The following is a 12638-nucleotide window of genomic DNA, read 5'->3' on the forward strand; positions in this document are numbered from 1 at the left end:
TCCTCCACATGCTGTTTGTTTTGTGGGTTTTTTTTTCTTTTTCTTTTTTGAAGAAATAATCCTGTCTCGGCCTTTCTTTGGGAGAATTTGATTTGAAACGCTGCAGTGGGGCGATTGTGTAATCACGCTCCTGAGATCTTCCCTACAAGACAAGATCTTCTTGTCTGCTGTGCATGTGTGTAGAGAAGGGCAGGGGCGCCAGATTCTGCTGTTTTGTACCAATTGAAGCCTCTAAGCTCCAGAACATCCCACTCTTATTCTCTCCTTACAGCACTCAAGTGTTAAAGGGGAATTACCTGGGACAGATTTGTTTTTTGCTCCTATGTGATATACATACATATTGCTCTCAGCTGCCGTCCAGAGCTCCTAGGGTGGGCCGTGCATCACCAGGCTGCAAGGCTCTGAACCGAACTCTTAGCTTTGGCTTGGGGCTGGGGAGTCGGGGCAGGCGGGCGGGGAAGTGTTCACTCACGGCTTTATTTGGATCCCTGGAGGAAGGAGAGTTGCAGTTACCAGGGGAAGGTGAGCACTGATCTTAACCGGCAAGAAGGTGGTCTGTGCCCTTCCTTTGGTGGGTGCTGTCAGGTGGAGGTAGAGGAGTACTGGCGCTAGACAGTGAGGGCAGTGCCCTCTGTGTGATGCCTCGGGTCACCCCCTCCCCAGAATGAGCATAGCATCTCATGAGTGTGTTAAAGGCTCCAGAAATGTAATCTGTGGCGGTGACATCAGTCTGTCTACACCCTATGACCTCTTAAATTTTGTAGGCTCTTCTTTTCTGGAAATACACCATGAAAATTTGTGAGCACCAAGAAGGTGAGAGGGATGGAGACTGCTTCTTGAGAGACGGTGATGGCTACCCCCATTGTTGAGAAGTTTGACCTTAAAGTTGACAGACTCCAGGACTTCCCTGGCAGTCCAGTGGTTAAGACTTCGCCTTTCAGTGCAGGGGGTGCGGGTTTGATCCCTGGTCAGGGAGCTAAGATCCCACACGCCTTGCAGCCAAAAAACTGAAACATAAAACAGAAGAAGCACTATTGTAACAAATTCAATAAAGACTTTAAAAAAAGAAAGTTGACAGACTCCAATCTACCAACCTGCTTTGATCCACCTTCCATTTTCCTGCACTCCCTAAAACACTTTTTGCAGACCCACCACCCCTTTGACACCTGGCACAGTTCAGCTGGGTTTCCTGCCCTTGCTCTCTGTCTCTGGAATGCATGTAGCCATCTCCAAACACGGGCCTCCAAGCGTCAGCCGTGAGAAACCCTCTTTTTGGGGCTCCAAAAGACAACGTTAACCCTTTCTCCTCCGACCAAGTATATGGATTCTGACCACGGAGATGGAATGTTGTGGGTGGGACATTGCTTTCTGAGGTATTGTGTGAAACACCACTGGGCCTGTCCTTCCACTCAGAATGGAGACAGACAGACACCCTCCAGAGTTGGGATGAATTAAGAACTCTTGAAGAATGCACTTGTTTCTCAGTGTTTCAAAGGCAGCACTAATTATTTTGCGAACAATAGCTGTTTTCTTCTGCAACCCATTTCCCTAGGTTTTGCTAACTTTTTATATCCGGCACAGTCCAACTTCAAACCACCATGACTAAAGCTGGATGTTTGGGAAGTGGGGTAGGGTGACAGCCAGTTCGAGGGGTCAGTTAGGATCTGCACAGCCATACGGCCCCCCACCTTTTAAGAGTTCTTGCCAGGGAGTTGTTTGTTAATGGGGAAAGAGACATTGAGTGATGAAACCTTTCTTTAAACAAAGCAAGGGGCAGAACTGAACCTAGTAGTTTTTGGACTCTCTTTGCCACCGTGGAATGGTGTGAATTTGCCAAACAGGCTGCGGCCAAGGGAGGTTTCTCATGGTGCTGGGAGGCAGAGCTCAGAGGAAGAGGGAAGAGAATGGGAAGTAAGCCTGCAGGCCTCACTTGGAACAGCCCTTGTGGCCCCTCTGCCGTGCTGTCTGGGTTGGGGTCTCAGGGACTTGCATCCTAATATCTTGGTAAGGACCCTTCAGGGAACCAGAGAGAGGAAGGGAGAGGGAGCGAGCGCCTCTGACCACTGGACTGAACAGCTGGGCCTCCAACCGAGGCAGTATTAGCATTTGAAAACCCCTCTGAAGGGTCTGAGGGCTTCCCGGGGTGGGTGCTGGGCCTGAGTGCTGAGACCCGCGGTGGCTCTGCACAGAATGGGGCTGAGCATCCGGGGCATAAAGACCAGGCTGGACTCAAGAATGAGCCCATTGTGGCTTTGTCCCAGGCTTGAAAACTGTGACCAAGGCTCTTTCATTGTTAAGAAAGACCATTTCTTGGCCATATAGCAGAGCTAATAAGTCTGGTCCCCCCACCAGGCAGGGCTGGGAGATTGTTAGCTACATGCTCTCTGAACCTTTCTGTGGATAGTTAACACTGTCTCCTCCCCCTCCTGTCTTTAACTCACTCTGGATCCCGCAGGCTGGTGTGTTGGTCCAAGAACAGCAACTGGGGCCTGTCTCCCAGCTGCCTAAATTAAGCCCCTTCCCAAATTGTCTGTACATAGGAGCTTTTGGTCATTCGTATTTCAACAGTGTGGGTTGGTACAACATTTATTTTTAAATCGATGTTATTTATGGTTAATAAAAGGTCATGACTCCAAACCTTTGTAGCCTCTTGCCTGTTTCCAGCTTAAGTCAGCTAGAGGTGGGGCGCTGGAGGGAACTAACTGGCCCAGCTCTTCCTTAAACCAGGAGCAATGGTGCCACCTACTGGCAGTTGCTGTTAGCTACAGGTTCTGTGGCCGGTCCTGTTTTCTGGTAAAGGGACTGGGACCTGGATGGGAGTAGCTATACTGTATTCCAGTACAGGAGTAGTAACGTGGAGCACACACTGAGTAGGCACACTATTTCCTGCTTACAGATGAGGAAACAGGCTTATAGATTGTGATTGGGTAAGTTGCCCAGGGTCACAGCTAGTAAGGAACAGGGCCTTCCCAACGCAAGGTTAACCAGTCGGCCAGGGTTTGCCAAAGCGAGCAAGAGATTTTAAGTGATAACTGGACAAGGCATTCAGTGACATGAATAGTGAGGACTGTCTTCCCCCTTCTGATTCAATCCTGCTGAGTTTGTCAGTTTGGCATGACTCTTTAAACCTCTAACAGCTCTTTAACCCTTGTTCATTTCAGTTTTTAACAATGTTAGGTAGGCAACAGTATCAGTTATAAATTAATAACATTGTTTTTCATTGAATTATTTTGAAGTTGTTATCTTCCACTTTACGGTGAGCAACACTGATTTTCTCTCTATTTTCCTTATTATTTAGTACAGTGATATGAAGTTTCCATTTATTTTTTATTTTTTTCAATGAATTTTCCTTTTAAAGTAAGTTTGTTTAGGTTAAAAAAAAGTGAGTCAATTTTAGGGGGAAAAATATATGCAGGTGACAGTACAGGTGTACATAGATATGTCAAAAATCCTAACAGGTGTTATGGATGACTCAAAAGTTTGGGAGGCCCAGAGAAAACCATGGTTCATAAAGACACATGCACCCCAATGTTCACTGCAGCACTATTTACAATAGCCAGGTCATGGAAGCAACCTAAATGCCCATCGACAGATGAATGGATAAAGAAGATGTGGTACATATATACAATGGAATATTTGTCAGCCATAAAAAGGTACGAAATGGGGCTATTTGTAGAGACATGGATGGACCTAGAGACTGTCATACAGAGTGAAGTAAGTCAGAAAGAGAAAAACAGGTATTGTATATTAATGCATACACGTGGAACCTAGAAAAATGGTACAGAGGAACCGGTTTGCAAGCAGAAATAGACACACAGATGTAGAGAACAAGCATATGGACACTAAGGGGGGAAAGCGGGGGTGGGTGATGGTGGTGGGATGAACTGGGAGATTGGGATTGACATGTATACACTAGTATGTATAAAATAGATAACTAATAAGAACCTGCTGTATAAAAAAATAAATAAAATTCAAAAAACAAAAAATGTTTGAGAGGTGTTACACTGTGCCCATCCTCACTGGCTTGCTCCCTGACGTTGGGCAGTCTTGAGGATCCTTTCCTCATTTGCAGAAAATGAAAATGCTGCAGTAGGTGATCATTGAGGTGATTTGGACTATAAAATGCTGTGATGTCTGGGCATTACGACTTAGGTTTCTCCTGGGCCAGCCTGCTTAACCTGAAGTGGTAGTAACAATCCAGGGCCTTGCTTCTCCCACTTTTCCTCTCCCGCAAAATTCTTCCCTTTCGCCTACTGCATTTTCTTTATTCTTTTAATAAATCACCTTTACTGAGATATAATTCACATATTTTATAGTTCACAGTTGTGACACCATCACCCCAAAAAGCAACTCCAGACCAGTCACTTCCGATTCCCCCTTAACCAACCCAGGCCTAGGCAACCACTAATCTGTTTATCTCCATAGATTTGCCTACTCAGGACATTCTGTATAAATGGAGTCACACATGGCCTTTCATGACTGGCTTCTCACTTAGCGTAATGTTTTTGCTATGTTATTCATGTTGTGGCATGTATCAGTACTTCAGCACTTTGTGTTGCCAAATAATATTCCATCATATGGATATACCACATTTTATTTATTCATTCATTAGTTGATGGACATTTGGGTTGTTTCCACCTTTGGGCTATTATGAATAATGCTGCTGTGAACATTCAGATACAAGTCCTTGTGTGGACATGTCTTCATTTCTCTTGGGTATATACTTAGTGGAATTGCTGGGTCGTATGGTAATTCCATGTTTAGTATTTCATGGAATCACCAAATTGTTTTCCAAAGCAGTTCCACTGTTTTACATCTCTACCACTATTGCACAACGGTTCCACTTTTTCCGCATCCTCACCAATACCTGTTATTTTCTGGGGTTTTTTGTTTGTTTTATTATTTTTATTTTTATAATGGCCATCCTAATGGATGTAAAGTGGTTATTTCATTGTGGTTTTCATTTGCATTTCTTTTCACTTTCTTGTAGCACAACAGGTTTTGATTTTAATGAAGTCCAGTTTATCTATTCTTTGTTTGCTTGTGCTTTTGGTATCTATCTAGGAACATTGCCTAATCCAAGGTCAGAAGATTTACTCTTATGTTACTTCTAAGAGTTTTAACTATTAGAGTTAGGCCTGTGATCCATTTTGAATTAAGTTCTATTTATGGTTTGAAGAAGGGATCCAACTTGATTCTTTTTTTAAAATTTATTTTTATTGATATTATTTATTTTTGGATGCATTAGGTCTTTGTTGCTGTGGGCGGCCTTTCTCTAGTTGTGGCGAACGGGGGCTACTCTTCGTTGCGGTGCTTGTGCTTCTCATTGCGGTGGCTTCTCTTGTTGCAGAGCATGGGCTCTAGGAGTGCGGGCTTCAGTAGTTGTGGCACACGGGCTCAGTAGTTGTGGCTCACGAGCTCTGGAGCACAGGCTCAGTAGCTGTGGCACACGGGCTTAGCTGCTCCACGGCATGTGGGATCTTCCCAGACCAGGGCTTGAACCCATGTCCCCCACACTGGCAGGTGGATTCTTTTTTTTTTTTAACATCTTTATTGGAGTATAATTGCTTTACAATGGTGTGTTAGTTTCTGCTTTATAACAAAGTGAATCAGTTTGGCAGGTGGATTCTTAACCACTGTGCCACCAGGGAAGCCCTGGCAGGCGGATTCTTAACCACTGCATCACCAGGGAAGTCCCTGGAATTATTTTATAAATTTTATCTTCAAATTGTTCTTGCTAGTGTATAGAAATACAAGTGACTTTTGTATATTATTCTTGTACCCTGCAATCTTGCTGAACTTGTTTTTTCTGATAGTTTTTAAGTAGATTCCTTAGGGTTTTCAATGTATAAGATCATGCCATCTTTAATAGAGATAGTTTTATTTCCTTATCAGTCTATCCAGATTTTTATTTCTCTTTCTTGCCTTATTGCCTTGGTTAGAACCTCTAACACTACATTGAATAGAAGTGGTGAGAGGCAGCAACTCTGTCTTGTTCTTGATCTTAGAGGGAAATCATTCAGTCTTTCACCACCAAGTATGATGTTAGCTGTACGTTTTTTGTAGATACACTTTAACAGGTTGAGGAAGTTCCCATCTATTCCTAGTTTGAGTGTTTTTGTCATTAAAATGTATCGGATTTTGGGACTTCCCTGCTGGCGCAGTGGTTAAGAATCCACCTGCCAATGCAGGGGACACGGGTTCAAGCCCTGGTCCAGGAGGATCCCACGTGCTGCAGAGCAAGTAAGCCCGTGTGCCACAACTACTGAGCCTGCGCTCTAGACCCCGCAAGCCGCAACTACTGAGCCCACACACCACAACTACTGAAGCCTGTGTGCCTAGAGCCCATGCTCCAAAACAAGAGAAGCCACCGCAATGAGAAGCCCGCGCACCGCAACGAAGAGTAGCCCCCGCTCGCCACAACTAGAGAGAAAGCCCCACACAGCAACGAAGACCCAACACAGCCCAAACTAACTAAATACATAAATAAATTCATTAAAAAAAAAAGTATTGGATTTTGGTAAATGCTTTTTCTGTGTCTATCGAGATGATCATGTGATTTTAAAAAAATCTCTATTCTATTGATATAGTATGTAACAATTGATATTCTTATGTTAAACCAAACTTGCATTTCTGGGATAAATCTCACTTGGTCATTGTGTATAACCCTTTTTATATGTGGCTGTATTCAGTCTGCTGGTATTTTTGTTGGAGATTTTTGTGTCTATGCATAAGTGATATTGATCCATGGCTTTCTTTTCTTGCAGTGCCTTTGTCTGGTTTTGGTATCAGGGCTTCATAGAATGAATTAGTGTTAGCTATTCTTTTAATTTTTGCAAAAGTTTATGAAGAATTGGTATTAATTCTTCTCTAAATGTTTGGTAGAATTTACAGTGAAGCCATTGGGCCTAGACTTTTTATTGTGGGGGAAGCTTTTAATTACTAATTCAGTCTTTTTACTTGTTGTATTGTTTTCTTACTTGCAGATCATGCATGCTGCTTGTAGACACACACTACTGTAAAAGGAGAGAAAATCTGGGAGGAGTGGGCCAAGCAGAAATTGGGAAATTTGGGGGTTTATGATTGGCTCTGCCTGGAGCTGTGCCTTACTTTAAATATTGATAAAAAGTCAAGAGATCTCAACAGTTGAAATTCCCAGATCATAAGTAATAGACCAGGGACCTCCCTGGTGGTCCAGTGGTTAAGAATCCACCTTCCAATGCAGGGGACGTGGGTTCAATCCCTGGTTGGGGAACTAAGATCCCACTTGCTGCGGGACAACTAAGCCCATGTGCTGCAACTACTGAGCCCGTGCGCCACAACTAGAGAGCCCGTGTGTGCTGCAGCTAGAGAGCCTGTGCACTGCAACGAAGAGCCTGCACGCCACAATGAAAGACCCTGCATACCACAATGAAGATCCCATGTGCTGCAACTAAGACCCAATGCAGCCAAATAAATAAATAAATAAACAAACAAATAAATAAATAAAATAAGTGACAGACGATAATGAACTACTATACAGCTATATGAAAGATGAAGTAGTTGACAATTTCAGCTATTTCAGGATGAAAAATACAAACTTACTTCATGATTATTAAAAAAAAAAGATTGAGGTAGTTACAGTATACAAAACTATAATAACCAAAACAGTATGGTATTGACATTAAAAACAGACATATAGGACTTCCCTGGTGGTACAGTGGTTAAGAATCTGCCTGTCAATGCAGGGAACACGGGTTCGAGCCCTGCTCTGGGAAGATCCCACATGCCACGGAGCAACTAAGCCCGTGCACCGCAACTAAGCCCGTGCACCACAACTACTGAGCCTGTGCCCTACAGGCTGCGAGCCACAACTACTGAGCCTGCGTGCCACAACTACTGATGCCCGTGTACTTAGAGCCCATGCTCTGCAACAAGAGAAACCACCACAATGAGAAGCCTGCACACTGCAACGAAGAGTAGCCCCCACTCACCGCAACTAGAGAAAGCCTGCGCACAGCAATGAAGACCCAACGCAGCCATAAATAAATAAATTTATTTAAAAAGTAAAATAAAATAAATAAAAACAGACATATAGATCCATGGGACAGAATAAATAAACCCAGAAATAAACCCACACGTATGTGGTCAATTAATTTACAACTAAGGAGCCAAGAATATACAATGGGGGAAAGGATAGTCTCTGCAATAAATGGTGTTGGAAGAACTGGACAGCCACATCCGAAAAATTGAAACTGGACCCCTATCTTACACTGTACACAGAACTCTACTCAAAATGGTGTAAAGACTTGAACGTAAGACCTGAAACCATAAAACTCCTAGGAGAAAACATAAGGGGTAAGCTTCTTTACATTGGTCTTGGCAGTGATTTTTTTTTTTGATTTGACCCCAAAAGCAAAGACATCAAAAGCAAAAATAAATAAGTGGGACTACATTAAACTAAGAGCTTCTGCACAGAAGAGGAAACCATTGACAAAATGAAAAGACAACCTATTGAATGGGAGAAAATATTTACAAATCATACAGCTGATAAAGGATTAATGTCAAATATATAAAAATAACTCATACAAAAAAATTAAAACTCATACAACTCAGTAGCCAAAACAAACTATCTGATTTTAAAATGAGCAGAGGAACTGAATAGACCTTTTTTCAAAGAAGGCATACAAATGGCCAACAGGTACATGAAGATGTGCTCAACATCACTAATCAGGGAAATGCAAGTAAAAACTACAGTGAGATATCACCTCACACCTGTTAGAACAGCTGTCATCAAAAAGACAAAAGATAACAAGTGTTGGTGGGAGCGTGGAAAAAGGGAACACTTATGTACTGTTGGTGGGAATGTAACTTGGTACAGCCACTTGGAAAATAGTATGGAGGTTCCTCAAAAAATGAAATACAGAAACTACTATGTCATCCAGCAATTCCACTTCTGGGTGTATCTGAGGAAAACAAAAACATTAATTTGAAAAGATACACACACCCCCATGTTCACTTCAGTGTTGTTTACAGTAGCCAAGATATGGAGACAATCTAAGTGTCCATTGATGGATGAATGGATAAAGAAAGTGGTATATATACACAATGGAATACTACTCAGCCATAAAAAAGAATGCAATCTTGCCACTTGGGACATGGATGGGCCTTGAGAATGTTATGCTAAGTGCAATAAGTCAGACAAAGACAGACAATACCATATGATATCAATTATATGTAGAATCTAAAAAATATATAAAACAAATGAACAAAAGAAAACAAAACAAAAACCAAGCTCATAGGTACAGAGCAGACTGGTGGTTGCCAGAGGGGAGAGGAGGTGGGGGAGGGGTAGGTGAAATGGGTAAAGGGGGTTAAGAGGTACAGACTTCCAGTTATAAGTTCTGGGGAGGTAATTATACAGCATGGTGGCCTATGGTCAACAGCACTGTGTTGTATATTTGAAAGCTGCTAAGAGAGTAGATCCTAAAAGTTCTCATCACAAGAAAAAAAATTTGTAACTATGTGAGGTGATGGGCTTATTGTGGTAATAATTTAACAATATATACATATATCAAATCATTATGTTATATACCTTAAACAAAACAGTGTTATATGTCAATTATAAATAATAATTTCCCCTCAATAAAACTGGGGAAAAAAAGGAATGAGGTAACTCTTTATGTGTTGATATGAAATGATCTCCAAGATACATAATTTTAAAAGAAATGTGCAAAATGGTGTGAAGTGAAAAAAAAATGGAGAGGACCTATAGATGCTTATAGGCTAGTAAATGCAGAGTACCTGTGGAAGGACACCCAAGGCGTTGTTTTTCCCTTGTGGCTGTGATACCTTAAACATCTTTCTTTAAAGCAGCGGGCCTCTGTGAAGGGCAACAGTGAGACTACAGGGTGGCCATATTTGCACATTTCTCTTGGGCAGCCTGGGTCCAATGCCTGTGTCCTCATGGGAACAGCTGCCCCTCCAGGCTGCACATCTAGGCCGAGGTGTGTGAGGCAAAGTCAGACCTCCATCTAATGAGGAACTATTCCCTGAATCTGTCTACCTGTGAGAAACTGGTGACAGATCTCAAAAGCTCTCCAAGGAAGGAAGTTCCTGTTTGAACACTGTTTCAGCCGCACAGAAATCCTGGTATGTTTTTCCAAGGTGAAGGGTTTTATTGCCCTCCAGCCTTCCTGTGGGCTTCTGGCCCAGATGGTCACACAGTAAAGAACTTTATTCTTTCTTGGCAGACCCGATTGTGGCTGCCCCCTGCCTCCCGAATGAGTGAAGGTGCTGGGGAAGCAAAGATGCCAGAAGTCTTTGGACTTGTCAGGCCAAGCACGCAGCCACACTGGTAGCCCGTCATCTTCCACTGAAGGCTGGCAGAATTGGCGAGCAGGAACGTGTTTGGTTTGGGGGCAGTAGCCATACTCTTTGCTCCCATCCAAGTGAATGCGTCCCCTCCTTCACAGGGGCCACCTTGGAAGGCTGGGGAGCCTCCCAGCCAGGGCTTCTGAGACCCCGGGTGGGCCTCCAGGCCTGGCTGCAGGGCCTCGGTCGCTGAGGACCCTCACGTCTGTCCACAGAGAACACCTTCTGCAGCGGGGACCACGTGTCTTGGCATAGCCCTTTGGATAACAGTGAGTCGAGAATTCAGCACATGTTGCTGACAGAGGACCCGCAGATGCAGCCCGTGCAGACACCGTTTGGGGTGGTTACCTTCCTCCAGGTGAGGCACAGGTTGGACTTGGGCTTGAGCCTTTCCTGGTAGGACAGGAGGGCTTGGGTGGGGCAGTGTGGGAACAGAGATTTCCTGTGGTCTCCTTCCACTTTCTAGTCCCTCTGATGGTTTGTTGGGTAGATTCGGATGGCCTGATTTAACCTGCTGAGATGGGGTAAGGGGGCAGGGGCAGGGGCCATTTGGGTAGGAAAGGATGGCTGTACTGAGTGGATAGCAGGGAGGGTATTTCTGTGAACTCGTAAGACCCAGATAGCCACAGGCACAGGACCTCCCAGCAGGCAGCTTTGGACTGGACTTTCCCTTACCCGGAAGGGACGACGTGCACCTACCCCAGCTGCACCCGGGCTGCTTGTGATCATGGTGGGGTCTGTGTGGAAGTTCAGTTGTTTCCTTTGAGATTTACTCAAAGGCTCAGCCCCTGATAAGGAAGGGAGCTTCTCTGTGAGCTGCTGGTGCCCTTTGGTCATCGTGCTAAGCTTAAAGCGTCTCAAAATCTCCTCTGTTTACGACCCCCATGATCCTAGACTGGGCAGGAGCATCTCCCTGCTTCCAGAGACATGGGCTGGGGACCCATCCTGAGTTGGCAGGGCCCTGATTTTCTCTTCTGCAGTCTAGGGCTAGGCTTTGTGTCGCCCAGACCCCTGAGCCATCACAGCAGGGCAAGGGTCAGACCTCAGTGCCCTGTGTGTGGACCCATCCATCTGCTAGCCAGGCCACTGTTCCCTCCTAAGGGAACCATCCCACTTTGGACACATCAGCCCCTGAGCACAGATCCTGCCTGTGGTCCCCCAACTTTGGTGATACTAAGAGAGCCTGGGTAGTTGACCTTCCGGGTGGGTTGGAGGAATGGCCATTAACGCACAATGGCATCTTTGTCCCGGGGTCTCAGATTGTTGGCGTCTGCACCGAGGAGCTCCACGCAGCCCAGCAGTGGAATGGGCAGGGCATCCTGGAGCTGCTGCGGACAGTACCCATGTGAGTACATCCCTGCACTGTGAGATGGGGGCGGGGTCCCTGGGCCTGGGCTTGGGAACCCCTCCTTCTCTCCACATGTGGGTGCCCCCTTACATTGCTGCTCAGGCTCTGGGTTTTCAGACTGGGGCTTCCTGATCACTCTCCCTGACTGTCTCTGGCCACTAACTGATCCCCTGTGTTCTGGGCTGGGGGCAGCAAACAGGGCAGGATGTAGACCCAGCCCATCAGCCCCAGACCCTCAGTTACCATCCTGTCCCCTTTCCTTGTCCACAGCGCTGGCGGCCCCTGGCTGATAACTGACATGAGGAGGGGAGAGACCATATTTGAGATCGATCCACACCTGCAAGTATGTCTTGAGTGAGGAAAACCTTTCTAGCACACTGTGCCTAGGCTTCTTCCAAATAACACTGGCTTTCATCCTGGGAAAACGGAGGAGCTTTATTTGTGAGTGAGTAGAAATATGGCATGATTTGGAATTTGTCCTCTGAATTCTGCAGAGCACATAAGGGAGCAGAGATTTCAGGCCAGGAAAACTTGTCTTAGACATATGTTTTTTTGCATTTTAAAAGGATTGATTTTATTGAATGTAAATTATACATCAATAAACCTGACCAGAAAATCAGATCACTAGCAAGGAAAGAAAATCAGTATAGTGGATATTTCTTGCCCAGTACTCATCCTGCCATGTTCCCCTTCTTAGAAGAACACAGAGTTTCTTTCAGGAAGCCACCCCACTGCCACCGCCACCCTGTAACAGTAGGACAGGTGATAGTGACTCCACAGCCCAGCTGCAGGGAGGAGCGCTGATTGGTCTAATGATCCCATCCCCCTTTTAGATACATTTTTCATCTTGGGTAGTCGGATACCGAGCTCCTCCCCTGGCTAGGTTGGCATCCCTTCATATATAAAAGGAAGTCTCTATACACACAGGCCTGCAGTT

The 12638-nt window shown here is 44.8% G+C and overlaps 1 protein-coding gene across 3 annotated transcripts in view; it reads left to right on the forward strand.

Moving 5' to 3' along the window:
* Positions 1-12638, forward strand: part of SUFU (SUFU negative regulator of hedgehog signaling) — a gene marked incomplete at its 3' end in the record, with an annotated part of 108759 nt that overhangs the window by 62412 nt on the left and 33709 nt on the right. For all 3 annotated transcript variants that reach the window (XM_082673336.1, XM_082673338.1, XM_082673337.1), the window contains exons 4-6: positions 10569-10711; positions 11613-11698; positions 11972-12044. In XM_082673336.1, the coding sequence (XP_082529462.1) occupies positions 10569-10711; positions 11613-11698; positions 11972-12044 (302 nt within the window). The remainder of the gene's footprint in view (positions 1-10568; positions 10712-11612; positions 11699-11971; positions 12045-12638) is intronic.

Source organism: Grampus griseus, assembly GCF_964374135.1.
Source record: "Grampus griseus genome assembly, chromosome: 16".
Classification (NCBI taxonomy): domain Eukaryota; kingdom Metazoa; phylum Chordata; class Mammalia; order Artiodactyla; family Delphinidae; genus Grampus; species Grampus griseus.